The sequence below is a fragment of the Malus sylvestris genome, chromosome 1 (genome assembly GCF_916048215.2).
Source record: "Malus sylvestris chromosome 1, drMalSylv7.2, whole genome shotgun sequence".
Taxonomy (NCBI): domain Eukaryota; kingdom Viridiplantae; phylum Streptophyta; class Magnoliopsida; order Rosales; family Rosaceae; genus Malus; species Malus sylvestris.
Window position 1 is genome coordinate 6284939 of NC_062260.1, and position 19931 is coordinate 6304869.

The 19931-nt window shown below is 36.4% G+C and overlaps 2 protein-coding genes across 2 annotated transcripts; one reads left to right on the forward strand and one right to left on the reverse strand.

The window, feature by feature from the left end:
• Positions 1–2675: 2675 nt before the first annotated feature.
• Positions 2676–3890, reverse strand: LOC126633127 (uncharacterized). Its single transcript, XM_050303711.1, has 2 exons — positions 3647–3890; positions 2676–3143 (listed from the first exon to the last, which is right to left on the reverse strand). Exons 1-2 carry the CDS (start codon positions 3770–3772, stop codon positions 2943–2945), a joined length of 327 nt encoding a protein of 108 aa, XP_050159668.1. The 5' UTR covers positions 3773–3890; the 3' UTR covers positions 2676–2942.
• Positions 3891–4588: 698 nt separating this feature from the next.
• On the forward strand, positions 4589–10799 carry LOC126626572 (uncharacterized). The gene is made up of 7 exons (XM_050295943.1): positions 4589–4890; positions 5162–5247; positions 5943–6089; positions 6189–6297; positions 7888–8011; positions 9369–9639; positions 10370–10799. The coding sequence occupies exons 1-7, from the start codon at positions 4767–4769 to the stop codon at positions 10475–10477; spliced, it is 969 nt and encodes a 322-aa protein (XP_050151900.1). The 5' UTR covers positions 4589–4766; the 3' UTR covers positions 10478–10799.
• Positions 10800–19931: the final 9132 nt, after the last annotated feature.

Below are 19931 nucleotides of genomic sequence, written 5' to 3' on the forward strand. Positions count from 1 at the left end.
CTTCCATTAACCGGTTGAAATAGTTCTAAACCACGTAACACTCTCTTAATTAGGTTGAGGAGGTCACTCTACGAATTAAAACAATCTGGGTGGATGTGGTATAACCATCTAAGTGAATATTTGACAAGTCAAGGTTATGTGAACAACAAACTATGCCCATGCGTGTTCATAAAGAAGTCACATTCCGGATTTGGAATCATTTCCGTTTATGTCGATAACATGAACCTCATTGGGACTTCCGCAAAGCTTGAGGAAATTGCTACACACTTGAAATCAGAATTTGAGATGAAGGATCTTAGGAAAACTCGATACTGGCTCGGCCTGCAGATCGAGTATTGTTCGGATGAAATCCTAGTACATCAATCGAACTACACCCAAAAGGTGTTGCGACGTTTTAATGAGGATAAAGCGAAGCCTTCGGTACACCTATGGTCGTTCAAACTCTAGATGCTAAACGAGATCCCTTCTGTTCAAATGAGGATGAGGAAGAGATTTTGGAACCTGAAGTTCCTTACCTAAGTGCAATTGAGGCTTTATTATACTTGGCTCAGTGCACTAGACCCGACATCTCCTTCGCCGTGAATCTATTGGCTAGATACAGCAATGCGCCCTACACGCAGACACTGAAATGGTGTTAAAGACATATTCCGCTACCTCAAAGGTACTACGAATTTGGGTTTGTTCTATACCCGCGAATCTCCAAGTGATGCCGCCCCCTATAGCCCTCGGATTGATTCTCGCCTTGTTGGTTACGCACATGTTGGATATCTGTCTGATCCACATAGAGCACATTCTCAAACGGGTATCGTTGGAGATACCGCTATATCTTGGAGGTCTACCAAGCAAACGCTAATTACAACTTTGTGTAACCATGTTGAGATTCTCGCCCTACATGAAGCATTGCGTGAGTGCTTTTGGCTGAGAGAGGTTATGGAACATATTTGAAGCACTAGTGGTCTTACATGAATCGTTGATCTTCTTACGACGATCTTTAAAGACAATGCATCATGTATTGAGCAGCTGAAGCAGGGATACATCAAAGGAGACAACACCAAGCATATAGCGCCTTCTTTTACTCATACCAGCAGCAGTAACATCAGAACATTGAAGTCAAGCAAATCCGTTCCCAAGATAACCTGGCCGATCTCTTTACCAAGTCATTGCCCAAGTCTACATTTCAGAAGCTCGTCCAAGGAATCGGTATGCGTAAATTATCTGAGTTGAATCGCTTGTAGTTCTCTTATTTAAAAGTTATGTCTAACTCAACGGGAGTATCTAGAAGCATACTTACATGATCTTAATGTACTATTTTTCCTACGATTATGAGCATTTTTTCCCACTGGATTTTTGCTACCTAACGAGGTTTTAATAAGGCATCCATCCTGGGATGATCATACTCCGTTGAGTTTACTGCCTTCGTCCAGTTTGACGTTCGTTTTAGACATTATGCATACTTCTCACTTTTCTCCTTAGTCTATGGGTTTTCCCCATGCCTTCGGTTTTACCATAGCGAGGTTTTGTGAGTTTTACTATAAATGCATACTTCACTTGAATTTGAGACCCGTGATCACCCGTTGTGCCGATGACTTCATCAACTATTCTACCTTATCTGCTGAAGATCTGATGCGATGGTTTGTTGAGTATTTACATACTCAAGGGGGAGTGTTGTAGTCATATTTAGAATATGAATGTAATTGTGTAAATCCTAGGGAATCTGGGAAAGTATCTTATATTCCTATTAGGATTAGATTACCTATTAAATATTGTAATCCTAAAGGGAAAGGTTTTACCCTTCTTACTACTATAAATAAAGACACAATGGGGTGAATCAAATACACCTCACAATTAAATCAATCTCTCTTCTTTCTCAATATTGTCGAACCTCCCCTCTCTCTCTAAACCCTAGATTGTTCAATTAAATAGGCCTACAACGAGATCGTCATTTTAGCAAATTAATAATATAACTATAATAGTGTTTTCTTGTTTTAAATTGGAAGTCTTTTAAACAAACACACTAAAAAAAGAAAGAAAACTTACTTAAGACTGGATACTTCTTTGAATATGTACACTTGAACTTTCATTGATATATAAAAATATTCACAAAGATAAGTGTGTTTACAAGGAAGTAAGCAAAGGGAGCAAGAAGGCTAAGAGCTCTAAAGGCTTCGTTTGTACATGTATTAGTCGTGGGTCGTTACGATGAAGGAAAACCTTTCTTATATACATGAATGAGAATACTACCTTACAAAAAAAATCTTTGCAAAATGAATGGTGTGGACGTCTTTTTGGGTGTTTGTCAACTTTTTCTCTATGATTTGTCACTTTGCTTTCACTGTTTCCAAATCAATTGAAATTATCAGCACTGTTTCTAAAATGTGGACTGAATTAGTTGTCTTCTTTTTGCTTTTGTTTTGATAATGGTCACGCAAACTTGCTGCATGTTCTGCATTTTGCTTTATTTTCTTGGACCATTTCCAGTAGTACAGGGAATGTAGGGAATGCTTTAGTATGGTATTATGTGTATTTTAGGATTTATAAAAATTCTATGTCTTGATGGTTAAATGGAAGTATTTGAGGTTTTTTGGTTAGTTTCTCAAAATTTTATGAATAAAAGATTAGATAAATTATACAAAACTACCTCAATTATGAGTCGAACCACAATCTTATACCTCATATTTAAAACATTGTAATGTCATACCTCAAATTATGATTTCGTTGCAATATCATACATTTGTTAAATTTTCTGTTAATTTGGTTGTTAAATGATGACATGACAGAAATGGGGCTCACTCCTTCACCAACTGGACTAAAAATTTATTTAATTAATAATAAATTTTTTATTTTTTATTTAATACTCTCCCTCCTTTCTCCCCAGAAGTCCTATTCGTTTCCCTTCATCCTCACCTCACTCCCTCCTCCGTCCCCCTTCTTCCTCGTCCTCCTTAAACACAGCCAACTTTCTCCTCTGCCCACCCACCGATGAACTGATACCATCCATCCCCCTTCTTGGTTGTCTCTCTCCTCTCCGCCATCGTTTCCGCTGCCACCACAATCTCACTAGGCTCCTTTCTCTTCACAGCCAACCTAATCACCACCTGGTACTCCCAATCAACACCGTCTGCCTCGGCTTCATCCTCTCCTACCTCTTCAAATCACACGCAAATTGCCCAATATAACAGATCCAACAAAACCAACAACAAACGCAACCTCTCATTTTTCACGAATTTACACTTATTTCAGTAAACTATAACAAATTTGAATGCTGCAGAATCATAATTGAAACAGAAAATCAAGATCCAATTGAAACACATCCTCCCATTTTTCACAACTTTTCCAATTCATTTTCTAGTAAAACAACTAAAAAGTCGAGATAAAAAAGCATGAACAAATCGACCAATTCGCCATTAAAATCTGTGAAATCGAAGAGAAAACTTATAATGGAGAATACCCAAGTGCTTAAAATCTGGAAAAATCCAAGAGAAAACTAAAGTGCTTAAAATCTGGAGAAATCGAAGAGAAAACTTTTAGTGGAGAAATCGAAGAGAAAACTTAAAATCTGTGAAATTGAAACAGAAAACGCAGGGGTCTGAAATCTTTCAGAATAGGCATAGAAGAGGGAGAGAAAGAAAGAGAAAGACTGACTCACTTCACCCCTTGTTACATCGCCGCCGTCTACTACTCCGGTGGAACTCTCCAATTCCTCCAATCTGGCACCCTTCGCCTCGTCAACGACTCCAGAGCCACTCTCTGGGACTCCAACACTGCTAGCCATGGTGTATCGTTGGTTGAAATTAACGATTCGATTCGGGAAATTGGTACCCTGAAACGACACTAGTGTTCTGGGGAGAAAGGAGAGAGAGAAGCGAGGTGAGAGGAGGAGGGGGACTGGCGTTTTGGGAAGGAAGGAGAGAGTTTTTCGAATTAATTTTAATTGTTAAATAAAAAATTAATAATTAAATAAATTTTTAGCCGAGTTGGCGAAGGAGTGGATTTCACTTTTGCCACGTTATCATTTAACAGCTAAATTGATAAAAGTTTTAACGGAGGTCTGACATTGCAACGAATTCATATATTGAGGTATGACATTGCAATGTTTTAAATATGAGGTATGAGATTGTAATTCGACATATAGCTAAAGTAGTTTTGTAAAATTTACTCTCAAAGATTTAAGCTTATAACTCTATCTATATTTAGATTAATCTAAGTGTCTAAATTAAAATGGTCCTAACATGACCTCATTTTTAGGTCTGTGGGTGAGCATTATTGTAAATAAAGAATTGTGTTTGGGTAGGTGAGCATGGTAGTAAAAGAAAGAATCAAAATTTTCTCCCCATTTCTCAACAATTTCAGTGCATTATCCCGGATTGAAGCACCCTAATAATAATCTAACGTAGCACGGAGATGGAACCTAAAAAAATGAAAAAGAAGCAAATAGGAATTGCATCCAAACGAGAGTCAAATTTTGCTTATGCTCTTTTGTCTCATCCAACTGTCGTAACAAAATTTTGTTGAGTGGACTAAAACACGAATACATACACGTGTCATTATACCGATAAAACTACACTAGAATAAATAACTTCCCTAACATAGACCCAGCTATTGCGATAATATTGAAAAATCTCTTGTCTCAATAAGACCATTCAATAATCAACAGATGTAGAGCGAGAAGCGGCAGAAGGAGAAATTGGGGAAATCAATTAGGGCCTGGCTCAATGCAATACTCACATTTTCGAAACTAAAGAGACCCATTTCTCTAAATTAATTCGATGGCCGATCACTCAGACGCTTCGCCTCTCATCCCTCCGAAGCAGATCACCGAGCCTAGCGAGATCGACCTCGAGGCTGGCCCTGGCGAACAAATCCAGTGCCGTATTTGCCTTGAAAGTGATGGTATTTCTCTTCCACTTCACTTATTCGCACCCAATTGATTTGATTTTCTATAGGATTGGTTTTTGCCAAGTTCTAATTTTTGGTTTTCAAGTCAACCAGCCTAATCAGCGTGTCTTGCAATTGGAAATGTTGCACAATTCTAATTTTTTTTTTTTAATAAGTTCAACTGTATTTCGAATTTTTGTGTAAAAGTATGATTCTTTTTGTGGGTTCCTTTTAAATGCTTAGAGTTTGGTATTAGAAGCTTATAGTGGGATTTTTTTCCCCTCAGGCAGGGACTTCATTGCTCCGTGCAAGTGCAAGGGGACTTCCAAGTATGTCCACCGGGAGTGTTTGGATCATTGGAGAGCTGTAAAGGTTTTGTTGCCATCTCTATTTTTTTGCTTTTGGTTTTCTCTTTTCAAATCAGTGCATATAACACCATGTTGTGGTTTTCCATGCAAATGCAAGCATAGTGATCCCATGATTCCCATCGGTTTACTCTATCGTAATTAATTACTTGTTGTCGATCATTCTTATCAAACTGTATGAGTTCTGTTTTATGATTTACTTTCAGATGTTTAAAAAATAACAGAATGCAAATCCAATGACAAGCAAAGGTCATAAATTAGAATCTAGATTGTTGTATCGTGTATGGGCATCAAAATGTGCTTGTTGTAGTCAGGTATGAAACGAATTCTATTGAAGTGAAGTTCCCGTCAACCCTAATGTCTCTGGCTGTCTGTCATGCTGAAATGGATTCGAGATCTTGTTAGGCTTGCTGTGTCATGATTTGTTGCCACTTGCCAGCTGTTTGTTAAGAAGATATTGATCGCAGTGTGCTTTGCATGAGTAGACAATTAATTTCGTTTTCCTTGATGACTACTTCAGTCAGTTTTAGACTGTTGCAGTAAGACCACATTTGAGGACCTTGGAAATGGGCTTTAATTGGTCTTTGCATAATGCGTATGATTTATCTAAGACGAATTAGCAACGTCTGTCCACATGTTGGTGTTGGGCTTTTTGTTAGGTTTCTCCAAATGATATCTGATTATCATATCTAACTTTTTCAGGAAGGGTTTGCATTTGCTCATTGTACAACCTGCAAGGCTCCTTATCACTTGAGAGTTCATGTTGTTGCTGACAGAAAATGGCGAACCTTGAAATTCCGATTCTTTGTGACGAGGGACATTATATTTATATTTCTGGCCGTTCAGCTTGTAGGTCATTGGTTTTTTCTTTTAGTTGCTTTCTTTTGCTTTGATAGTTTGCATATGATTTGCATATCTAAACATTGATTATTTTTTTTCATTGTACAGGTGATTACTTCATTGGCCTATTTGGCTTATTCAATAGATGGTTTCCAGCAATTCTGGCTTCGTCTTGCATGGGGTTTTGACAGCAAGCTTAGTTTCTACTATATATGCGGTAAAGTCTCAAGTTATAATGTAAATGTTTATGCTAGAGAAATAATTAGTGATACATGTTGTTATAGTGTATGCGATTCTGATTTTGGGTCATACAAAATTATTATGGCACCTTGGCCTGAATTCTCTCTGTTTGTTAACCGACTTATTTCTGTGTCTTGGTGATCAAGATTTTTTAGATGAATATGTTCATCAGATTGTTCAGAAAAAAGAAGACGAAGATCTTCTAAGATTACTTTATATTTGAATTAATTGCACTGATACACTGATGTTGCAATTCAGAAACATCATCATTTATTGTCACGTCTTTATGCAGATGAATTGAAATTACATGGTAAAATCATTAGTAAACAAGTGATTGAGTAGACATATGGACTGGAATGAGAATATCACTTCTTTTTTTTTCTTCAGTTTTGTATACTCTATCCTTATTTGTCATGGACATGTACTTGATTAGGCACTAGCACTTACAATTGTATAAGAAACTGTGGCCTTATCTATCCTTATCTATCATTAGTAAATGCGTGATCAACTTTATTTTTGTTTCCATCTGTTGAACAGTTGCTGACTGAAAGATTGACATTTAGGTGTGACAACAGTGAATACTTTTGTTCCCAGATGAAAGCACATGGATTCGTTTCACTTCACTTTCATGTTTGCTGATAAAATGGTTTCTGAAAACTCATGATCTTATGGGGAATCTGTTTACAAATTAATGTTGTGTTTGTAGCCATTCTGAATTTTACAGATCAATTTGTTGTTTAAAGTTCAGGAAATATATAATGAAGATCTGCAAATGTAGTCTAGTGATATTTTCTGTAGCATTGTTTAAACCAGAGAAGTTTTATCCCAATAAGAAAGGGCTAAAAGAAATACAGAAAGTGAGGGGGTCTCCAAGACCTTCACGGGAGGAAGATACAAACTGAAGGGGTAATAGATTTAGTGGTGTGTTACTGGGTTACAGACTTGATAAATAATCGGCTGAACACTGCTGTTAAATAATGACATTAGCATTTTGTTATGGTATCTCAATCTTTATTACACAGAATAACAAAAATTTCAAGATAGTTAAATTGTGTTCTCGGATAAATCTTTTTTCTCACATGAAACATAGTTATCTCTCACAACACTACCATTGTTTTATACTTAGTATTTGTACATTTTACTCTGGTTCTCTGGTTTTTGGGGAAACTTTTGAGGGTTTAGGGTTTATAAATTGTGTCCCATGGAAGTTTGTATAGGAATCGTGACCTATGGAAGCTGGTTTGGATGGAGTCTCATTGCTACCTTTGACCAAAAGGAGTACATGTTTTAGGTGGTTTCTGTTGGAGATCTTTCTCTTAAGGTTCTGGAAATTAAAAAGAAAAAAAATAGCAAGATAGTGTTATGTTTCTTTTGACCACGATGAAATCTTTGCTGCAACTCTTTTTTTTTTTTATAACTTTTCAGTTCTTTAGCTTGGGAATTAGTAATCATCTGATTCAACTATTGAAATGTAGATTTAGCATAATACATGATTGCTTCTTTGTTCTCTGGGTTAATCTTCTCTTTTTTGGTTTTGGTAATTTTACATACTTATTGTTGACTACAGGAGCTTTGTTGTTTTTCGCTTTGCTTGGGTTGTCTGGCTGCTTCATTACTTGTTATGACCGTAGAGTGCGCAATGATTTGGCTCAGCCATGTCGTGAATTATGCCTTTGTTGCTGTCAGCCTGGGTATAAGTCTACACTTGGAAATCTTTAACCCAGTTGGCACACGTGATTTAATTCTACAGGCTGTTTACGTGGTCATATTACACCTCTTAAATGTATTAAGATTTTGTATGGGAATTATTATTATCACTCCAAAAATCTAATTGTGAACTCCTCATAACAGTATTTTCCTTTCTAATATGGTAAGTTTGGAGTACACAATTGGATTTTTAGAGTGTCAATAACAATTCCCTTTTGTATTTACCCTGAAGAATTTGTGTTTGTAAGATATCGATGCATGGATAATGAAACCAAGTTAAAAGTTAAAACCACAGCAACTCTTAGATTTTACAGGTGTGCTCTGTATTGTTCGTGACAATCATCCTTCTCCCTTGAACATGTTAAATTTATTTTATTCAAATTAAAATAATTTAAGGGCATTTTTTTTTTCACCCTCATTGGTTGATATGGAGGATTCTCTTAATAATAGTATAAAGATTTGAAAATTTTGACATTTGATTCCATGCATGCATATACTGGATTGTCGAATTGCTATTCCTTTGTCCCTTTTCATTTTAATTGCTTCATTGGCAAATGAGGAAATGTATTTACCTTGCATATATTACACTTTACTGATATGTTTTTTATTTATTTATTTATTTATAATTTTTTTTACCTAATATCTTGTACCACGACTTTTTGTTGACTTTCTATTTACTGCAGATAGGTTTCATTCATATTACCAAACTTTGTACTTGTAATTATCTATCATCTATATGCATTTTCTACAATTCCAACAATGTTTGAAAATTTGACTCAATACCTGATGGCATCAACTCAATTTTCTTTTGTTTGCTCCTTTTGGTTTACTGCATGAATAGTTGGATACTCTAATATATCACAACCCAGACACTTAGACCTCGTTTGTTAGAGAGGATTGGCTTAGGTAGGACTAATCAAAATGCCTTTACTATATCAAAGGCATTTTGTAAAGGCATTTTGAATGGAAAAAAGGATGAAAACTTCCTTATGTTGTCCAAGATGAAGATTACTCGTGAAGAAAAGTTGTCCTTTTAATTCTACCATCTTGGTGGAGATTAGTAGGGATATCTTTCCTTCATGAGTAACTTTCAACTTGGACAAAATATGAAAATTGTCATCCATTTCTTCCTTTAAAATGCCTTCAATATAGTAAATAGTCCTATCCAAGCCAATCCTCTCTTAACAAATGAGGTCTTATTGTGTTACATCTGTCCACTCCTTTTATCTGCGTAATATGATATGTTGTCCTTATGATGCATTAGTTCACATGACAATCTAGTGTTTATTCATTGAAATCAATTTTTGGATGAGGAAGCTTAATTTTGAACGATCATTGCAGTGTGTGCGCAGACTGTCATTTACCTGGAACACTTTGTATGTGGACTGACTGTACTACATGCTGGGGAAGCTGTGCAAGTATGGCAGGTGAATGTGGTTGCTTGGGAGGCGCTGGTGAAGCAGGGCTACCAATATTATTTATAATGGCTCTGATTGTACTGGGACTTTTTACCGTGATTGGGATATTCTACAGTGTCCTGGTAGCTACAATGGTTGGACAACGGATTTGGCAGCGGCATTATCATATACTTGCAAAAAGGATGCTGACAAAAGTGAGTTAGGGACCTTACTTTTATATTTGGTTTTTCAGGTCATGTTCATATACGGTGTAGACACTGATTACAGATTAGCATTTCATCGTGCACTAAACCAAGAAGTAAAGATCAATGACTGAACGTCGTTCTTGAATTTTTCTTGAATTGTTTTTCTTAACTACTAAGGCCGCCAAATTGTAGTGAGTTCGGTAGAGGGACATCTGTAGCAGGCTAAACATTATCGCATGGTAACCCATGTCATCAATGAGAAGTAGTGTAGTTAAAACTATAATCTCTTAGCTAAACATGATCTAACTTTGCATCTACCCGCACATGTTGCAATTAAACCTCAGTTTAAATCAAATGTTGCTAAAGCACTATGGTTTAGGACATAATTTTATTATTATAGACCTGTCAAAAGTTTTATTGTTTAGTCAAGCACTTATTTTGCTTATAAATTTTAAGATGCGCTTCCAAGTTCCATTAGATTATGAGATGTCGATCATGTCCTCTTGGCCCATTTATGGAGCAAGGCATGTTTAGCTCTGGAAGCTTTTATGTCATCTGCTTAGCTTGATCTATGAGTTGTTTTGATGGTGAATTAGTGGGTCCACTTAAATCCGTAATGGCTTAAACAGATTTTTCTTTACTATAAACTAAATAAACAATTTATCATTTCTGTATGCAGTAATGATACTGGATATTGTCTACTGGATCTTTATTGGAAAAAGTTTGTTTACTCGTGTAGGAATATGTTGTCGAGGATGTTGATGGTGAGATGACAGGATCTGATTGGTCTGCCCCTCCTCTCCCACCTGAGCATATTCAGCAGCTGAAAGCGCTCGGCCTATTATAGATGAAGAGGGCTTGTTTACTGTTTAGCAAAATAACATGATATTGAGAAAACGGTTGATGGTCCCGTAGCCATTTCTTCCTGTTCAGTTATATTTGTAAATTTTTGTACGAGAATATGTGAAATGGTACTGCCTTTCCTTTTTCAGTGTAAGAAATCAAGATTAGGATAATCTCAAAGTAACTAACATGTATAGGATTGATGTTTTCAAGCCGTAAGGATAGTACGCGGTGACTTTCTCGCATTTCTTTCTTTGGGGGAATGACTGAATGCTATCTTGTGTTAAAACATTTTTATTGCTTATGTTATCTTGTGGTTTTATGTTTTTCCTTTTTCCTTCCATTTGCAGGCAATAAAAATTACAAGTCTGAAGTGCCTTTGCATAACAGTATTCTGAAACTGTGCCCTCTAGAGAATCAGTTTATAGTTAATGATAGAAACTAGTATGGACTAGTTATTGTTTTAGTGACACTTATCTTAAAAACAAAAAAGGGAACTTTAATGAAAAGCATCCGGTACTGTTCACTTTAAAGAAAAACAACATTTTTATACTAAAAAGTCAATCCTGGTACTATTCACTTTACCCTTTATTTTGCCCTTATCATTAAAACTCAAAGTTTTCAAGTCATTTTCATTAGTTTTCCTAAAAAAAAATGCCCCGTAGCATTTGAAAACGCGGAACCAAATCCTGTAGTTGGCAATATTGCTTAGTACGAGATTAAAGGGGTGATTTTCCATAACTTAGTGCAAATTTGTTTGAACTTTTTCATCTTTCCGTAATATAGGGCATAAATTCAATTCATTCATGCTCGAATGTTTAAGAGAGATTAATTAGTATTACGATTTAAGTGATATTTCATCTTCATTTGATAAAAATTAAGTATTATATTTGTGTTAAATTCAATACCTAACTAATGATCGATTCATAGTGTCGTCTAGTAAAAAATTTTCCCCCTTAGAGAGGTAAGAGAAAAAAAGTAGCAGTAGCTAGACCTGGCATTTGTTCTGTGTTTTTTGTTCATGTCGTCTTTGTGATGTACCCAATATCTTAATGGATCGTGTCGTGTAACATCAGTTAATGTAAACAAGTATTATGATCCGATTTGAAATCGACCCGTTAATATTATCAGATAATATGACCTGACCTATTAAAGAAAATATATTTTTAAAAAATAAATAATGAAAATGAAAATAAGTTGACCCCAAAAAATGGAAAACATAATACTAATTTAGTATAATGTTTTCCACATTGTCACATATATTTAGGATTAATCTCAGTTTACTACCCTCAAGTTCTGTAGTTTTCAACATTTAGTACATAAATTTTTTTTTATTCCAGAATCATACATTAAATCTTAATTTTGGAACAGTTTCTTACATCTGTTATGTTGGTTGTTAAATCAACCATTAACTGATGACGTGGCTCTCATATGAACAATGATTAGGCGTCACGTGTCATTAAAGGCCCACGTGGAAATTAAAAAAATTAAAAATTAAAAGATAAATCTAAACCTAAACCAATGCTTTTTATGTTTTTTTCTTCCTCCCGCATTCTTGTTTTTCCTTTTTTGTTTTGTTTTTCGTTCTCTTCCTCGCACAGCCAAAGATTCACAAAAGTTGAAGTGAGAAGAATCCAAGCCGTTTGTAGAACCTTTGCGAATTTAGGTACTCCTCCTTGATTATTCGGGCAATTTGGAGAGTGGGTTCAACAATTTGGGGTTATATTTTTCAAATTCTAAAGGTACAAATCTTCTAGGTTTTGATCCAAAAAGGTTTTGGTTGGAATTGGTTCAAGAATTTGGTATTTTCAAGTATGGATCTTCTCTTTGTGAACCTAGAAGAAAAACCCAGAAAATGCAAACTCGAAGCAGGTGGAGGAGACCCAAATCCTCCCAATTTTCCAGAAAACTATAAAGTTAAAAGAAAAATAAATAAAAAAAATTCAAATCAACTATTATTGGGTTTCTTTTGTGAACCTAGAAAAATTGGGGTCTCTTTCGAGATGAAAGAAAATGGAAACGGAAAAGGAAAATCAAAAGGAAAAAGAAAGAAGGGAAAGAAGAAGAGACGGGAGGGCAAAGAAAAGGCCAAGAATGACAACAACGCTGCTATGGCAATGGGTCTAGGATATGTTGTCCAGGATATGATGGTGGCCACGAAGTAGGCAAGCCGAGTGAGGGGAAGGGACTCGGCGGCGAGGGTTTGGAAGGAACTTGGGATTTGGTATCTTTGGGGTCTGAGGTGGATCTAGGCTAAGCACTGCTTTTATTAGTTTTTTTACTTTTTAAATTTTAAAAATTTTAAAAAATTTTTATTTACTCTAAGGGGGGTGTATTCAATTGAGAATGTGAGAGATTTTAATGGATTTATAAATCCATGGATTTATAAATCCATGGATTTTTATGGAGTTTAATTGATTTATAGAGATTCCATATAAAATTTTGATTCAATTCCCTCAAAATCTCATGAGAAGATGTGAGATTTGTGGATACTTAAAATACACTACGAAATCTCTCCAATTCCCTCTAATTTCTCAAATTCTTTAAAATCAATTTCTAATTGAATACATCTAGAATGTTATAAACTTCTTTAAAATCTTAATTGAATACACCCGGATTTCATAAGGATTTTAATAAACTATTTTAAAATTCTAATTGAATACATCTAGAATTTCAGATAATTACTTAAAATCCTGATTGAATACCCCTAGATTCATTAAAAGAATTAAAATCCCTTAAAATCCCAATTGAATACACCCCCTAAGTTTCATGTGGTCATTTAATGACACATGGGGGCCAGTTATTGTCCATATAAGAGCTGCATCACCAGTTAGCTGACTTAACAGCCAACTTAATTGATATATGAGATTGTTTCAAAATTAAGACTTGAGGAATGACTTTAGGAAAAAAAAACTTCATGTACTGAATATTAAAAATCATGAAACTTGAGGGTTAAAAACTAAGATTAATCCTAGTATTATTAATTCAAAACATAAAAAAAAAAAACATTTGTCTTTCAAGTATTACATATCCAAAATAAGAGTCTAATGAAAAAAAATATTAGTACATTACCATAAAATACCAATGTTCAAGATGTGCAAAATGAAGGGAGTTGTGTTTCAAGGTTGAGGATGCAATCACAAACGTTTATACATGCTTTTACATTTTTCAGACTTGTACATTAATGATTATGAATTTTATTTATTTTCAACTCCCTTGAAAATACAATTCATAAGAGTTTGTATGGTTCTAAAAATTTAGACGGCAGTGTATCCTTCCTCAAAACGTAGAGGATGCGATCGTGAGCATTTGCCTTTTTTTTTCATATTTTTTGTATTTGTAAATTAATTATTATAAATTTTTAATGTGTTTGGTACTTTTAAAAGGAAAACTAATGAAAATGACTTCAAAACTTTACATTTTAACCCAAAATCAACCTATAACTTTATTTAATGTTAAGGACATGAGGAAAAAAAATTACAAAAGAAAAATCCAATCAAAAGCATGTGAAAAACAAGTGGGTATGAACCCCACCCATCACTATCTTAAACCCAGACTTTCAGAGAACTTGATATTGATAGAAAAGTAAAACAAGTTGAAGAATGATCCCTTCTTTACTCTTTCCATTTTATCTGTATCATCAAATTGGTCCGCCCGAAAGGACGAAACACATGCCTTGAGGCCACCAGTCCCCATAGCAATTAGATAGAGTCCAAAGAAGAACACTCCATACTCTGCTGGAGAAGTGGAAGGACATACCGAATCCACACATTCTGGAGGCTTCAATGGAGGAGATATGCAGAGAGAGTCAAAGTACACATCCCATACACCAAATAATAATTAGTGAACATATCAGCAAATTTATATTCTATAATCCTAAATCTATATACATATATGTGTGCATTCATATTTGGAAGTAATCTATCTATTTCTTCAAGCAAGGAAGAACCATTGGCATTGAACTGTGAATCTACACAACTAAATCTCATGAGGCTGCATTTGCAGTGAACCATTTGCACGATTATTGGCTTATCTGTTGCTCCTTAATGTGATATAACTCATTTTATTCCTGCTTTTTGTAATTCATATCGTTTGATGTCTTGGAGATTAATGTGTTTGGGGAGAGATGTAGTTTAAATTTAATCACTAAAACCCCAATTTAACTTCAAAATTTTAGTTTTCCCTCACGATTATTGGCTAATTTGTTGCTCCTTACTATACTATTTATGAAACTGGATCAAGAATGAGATACAATTTATAAAACTGTACTAATTACAATAAACTATTTATGAAACATGACCCAATAACTAGACACTATTTATGAAAGTCAACCAAGAATTAAGAACTATTTATAAATCTGGACCAATAAATAGTGTACTACCGTTCAATTTCATAAATAGTATAGTATCCTTAAGTTTCATAAATAATATAGCACTGGTCGGTTTCATAAATAGTATAGTAGCATTCAGTTTTATAAATAGTGTAGTACCGTTAATTTTTAAACAGTATAGTACTATTCAGTTTCATAAATAGTGTCCGTGCGTAAGGTTTTTTTTTCTTTTTATTTTTTTATATTAAAATTGTGTCATTTTCATTGAAATTTAAGTTTTTTTTTTTGTCATCTTTATTAAAATTTAAGGGTTTTTTCCATAAAAATTTAAATTTTTTCCATTAAATAAAGTTATAGCATGGTTTTTGGTTAAAATAAACTTAGTCCAAGCCCTTTTCATGAAAACTCCCATTTTTAAATTACTTGATATTTTTATTTTTAATGTGTTTTATAATTTTTTAATATCACTCTTTGCCTATACTATACTATAAAAATAAACAAACAAATAAAACTTAATTTTTTTAAATTTGCATAGAATAATAATACAATAATATATATTTGATATACAATATATACATATACATTATGTCACATCTCGGGCTCGACTCCACCGTAGCACGATATTGTCCGCTTTGGGCCCCGACCACACCCTCATGGTTTTGTTTATGGGAATTGACATGAGAACTTCCTAGTGGGTCACCCATCATGAGAATGCTCTCGTCAGAACTCGCTTAACTTCGGAGTTCCGATGTAACCCGAAGCCATTTAGCTCCCAAAAGGCATCGTGCTATAGGAGGTGGGCATGTACATATAAGGCACATCACCCCCTCTTCGTTGGTCGATGTGGGATGTTACAATCTACACCTTTAGGGGCTCGACGTCCTCGTCGGCACACTTCCGGCCAAAGATTGGCTCAGATACCAAATTTCTCGTGATGCACAACTACCAATATAGTAGCCTTGCTTTAGGGTATACAATTTGACTCAAATCTACATCTCTCCTTGGTAGGGAAATTCTTCATCCAAGTATAGGGGTGGTCATCAAATATTTTTCTCAAATGGCAATAAGTCATCTAAGTCACTCAAAACTTAAAAAAAGTGAACACATTTTTCATATTCGATGAGGTGGCAAGATTTGAAAACTAGGCTCAAAGACCAAGAATGCATACATCACACGCGTGTGATGAACACAATACTGCCCAAACTTATGCTCTGATACCAAACTGACACATCCCGGCCCGGGCTCCCACCACAACCAGGGCTCGACTCCACCGTAGCACGATATTGTCCGCTTTGGGCCTCGACCACACCTTCACTGTTTTGTTTCTGGGAACTCACACGAGAACTTCCCAGTGGGTCACCCATCCTGGGAATATATGCTTTTGCCCGAACTTGCTTAACTTCGGAGTTCCGATGTAACTCGAAGCCAGTGAGCTCTCAAAAGGCCTCGTGCTATAGGAGGTGGGATGTTACACATTATGACTATTGTATTTTATAGTAAGTTTTTTTAGTAGTTTAAACAATTAAAATTATCAAAATAAAATTTTTCTTAACATGTCGAAACAGGTTATCCATGTGTCACCCTCATATGAACCTATTAAAGACCTGTTATTAACGTGTCCTTATCGTGTGACCTGATTAATTATCGTGTCGATCTGAAGCCCGTTATTTTCGTGTTATTTACGTATTGTGTTAACGAATCGTGTAATTAAGTGTCAGATATAGCAGTAGCTGCAGCTCTAGCGGGTTTAGTTTTTCACAAAAACGGTGGATTTTCCCATGCATGACACACCCCGACCTGGGAAGGTCGAAGCATGCTGGGCATCACCGTGAGGTGACGTAACCATAAGGGTAAGTGATGTAAAAAGTGAATAATTTCAAGACTAATTGAAACTAATTATACTAAATAGTGAAAGAGTGCGCAATTGAGGGAAGAACCCGCTACAATTATTCAGAGAGTAATAGACAGTGAGACTATAGAAGAGTAGTCAAAGTAACTAAAGTACACTTATTACATAACAGTGATAAGTTTGTACGTCTAAACAGAAGAGAGGGTCAGAACTGCCGAGATTCCTAAAGTGCCACAAATAGTATAGCTATCTAGGTCTTGGAGGGGCGAAAGACAAAGTTGAGTGGGTCAGCGAAACAATGCTTATACGAAATCCTTTATTTTCGAATATACTAACCCCTCGCCGTAAAACAAGTATAGTTTCCTTAAAACATACTACGTAGGTATGTAAACAATAAATCAACAACATTATAATAGTATTATAACCAGAAATATGCCAAGTCATGATGTATCACGTGAAGGCTGGTGCAGGAGCACAGTCACAAACAAGTCGGATTGCCTAATGCAATCTACCTGACAGGACTAGCACCTAACTTGGATCCAAGGAGAGCGAATGGTGCGATATGAACATACACGTGAAGGACTGGCCCAGGCCTTGAGGCGAGTACTAACACCGATGCAGCAAGATGAGCATGTCCAAATATGTGTGAATGTCATGACAATAATATCCAAGACCATTCGGTAGCTGCCGCGATGCATAAGCAATCACCTTATCATGCAGCATTAACACACATCCAAGACCATTCAAAGACGCATCACTGTAGATCTCGAACTTTCCACCATCATCGGGAAGTGCTAAGACATGTGTATGAGTGAGAAGGTACTTCAATTGCTGGAAACTCTGTTCACACTCATCACTCCACATAAATGGAACATCTTTTCTAGTCAATTTTGTCAGAGGTAGTGCTATGGTTGAAAAGTCTTTCATGAAGCGTCGATAATAGCCAGCAAGACCAAGAAAGCTTCGAACTTCCGTAACTGTCTGAGGTTGTTCCTAATTCTCCACAGCTGCTACTTTTTCAAGATCCATAAGCACACCTTGAGATGATACCACGTGCCTTAAGAATGACACTTGATCTAGCCAAAACTGACATTTGTTGAACTTAGCATACAACTGATTTGCCCTTAGCGTTTTTAGAACCAAACGCAAATGTCTGGCATAATCAATTTCATTCTTCGAATACACCAAAATGTTATCTATGAAAACAATGACAAACCTGTTGAGGTAGGGATGAAATACTTGATTCATCAGGTTCATGAAAGCCGCTGGTGCATTAGTCAATCCAAATGGCATCACAAGAAACTCATGAGGACCATATCGAGTTTTGAAAGCTGTCATTGAAACGTCGTCACTTCTGATCTTCAATTGGTAGTAACCAGACCTTAGGTCAATCTTCGAGAACACACAAGCACCTTTAAGCTGGTCAAAGAGATCATCAATAAGAGGTAACGGATAACGGTTTTTAATCGTCACCCGATTCAACTGCCGATAGTCGATGCATAACCTCAAAGTTCTATCTTTTTTCCTTACAAACAGAACTGAAGCTCCACAGGGGGAAATGCTTGGCTGAATGAAACCTTTATCAACCAACTCTTGTAACTGAGTTTGAAGTTCCTTTAACTCTGCAGGAGCCATACGGTAAGGTGTAAGGAAAATAAGATTAGTACCTGGAAGTAGATCGATGGTGAACTCCACTTCACGATCTGGGGGTAAGCTAGGTAATTCCTCAGGAAAAACATCGGGAAAATGTCTAACTACTCCGACGTCTTCCATAGATGCAATAGTTTCTTCCGTTAGCACAACATGAGCTAAGTAACCTTGACAACCTTACTCAACAGTCGCCTCGCCCTCATGGCAGTGATAACTCTGTGCTTGAGACCACCACGTTCACCAACAAACATGACAGTAGGCCTGCCCGGTCGGTGAAAAGTAACAACCTTCTCATAATAATCCAACTTAGCACGATTGTAATCTAACCAATCCATGCCTAAGATAACGTCATAATCAATGATATCCAAAGGGACAAGATTGGCCAACATGACTACATCTTCGACAAGGATGCGACATCCTTGATATTCCCAACCAACATAACAGATTTCACCCCTAGGCATTGAGAATTCCAACTCGTAGCTGAGTGAAGTAGGGTGTGGTTGAGTCGTTTAAGCAACCTTATGGGAAATAACTGAATGTGTAGCACCAGAATCAATTAAAACTTTAGGAAAATGGCCTTGAACATTCAACGTACCCATGATCAAGTTCAGAATAGCCTGAGCATCCTGAAGGGTGATGTTGTTGACTCTTCCTTGAACTTGCTGCCTACCTCCACAACCTCTGTTTGCTTGAGTCTGATTACCTCGACCTTGATTACCTCGGCCTTGATGGGGTAGGTTTGCCTGTCTGCCTGAACCTCCACTGCTAGACGCTACGTCTAGATTCCAATATTGAATTCCAGTATACATCTGTGCTCCACCACCCTGATACGGTGTATAGTCTCCCTGAAACTGTGGATAACTTCCCTTAGTCTGCTGATAGCCTCCCTGATAGTAAGGAACCTCAGGTATGTACTGGTATGGTCCTTCCTGATACGGGGCTACGTCCCCTTGGTAGTGGAAAGATCCACCGTAGCCTGTCTGCTGATCGGATCATATTTATATATATTTTTACTTCGAATTCACTCGTCTTTTCTTAGTTAGTTCCTTATATTTTTGAGCTGTTTACGTTATTTTTGTGTTTATAGGATTTGTTATGCAAAGAAAATAAAAATGGCACAAACTTGTTATTTACTCACTAAATTTTGTCAGGTTGGAATCAGAGTTTGCACTGGGGTTTTTATTAAACTTAAAGATGTTTCAGGTGGAATGGTGAGTAACGCACAAAGAAAAGAAGCAGCAAGGCTGCCAAAAAGAAGAATAAAATAAAAGAGGAAAAGCAGCACTTGGCTGCCTGGGTGGAACAAAAGAAAACAAAAGAATGAGTGGAGCACGAAGAAAAGAATAAATGAAAGCTGCTGAGTGCAGCGTGGTAGGTGGGCAGCGGGCATATATGAGAAAACTGAGCGCAGAAGGCGGGGGGGGGGGGAAGAACGCTGCCCTTTGGCAGCGAGGTCAGAGGGGAGAAGTGGAAGACATGGGGAGAGAGAGCAGAAAGCTGCCTTAGGCAGCACACGGAAAGAAGAATAAGGGGCGGGAGAAGAAGGACAGCTGCTTTGAGCAGCGTGAGCAAAGCTGCAGTGCCAGAGGAGAGAAACAGAAGGCCTTTGGCAGCGTGAGGTCAGAGAGC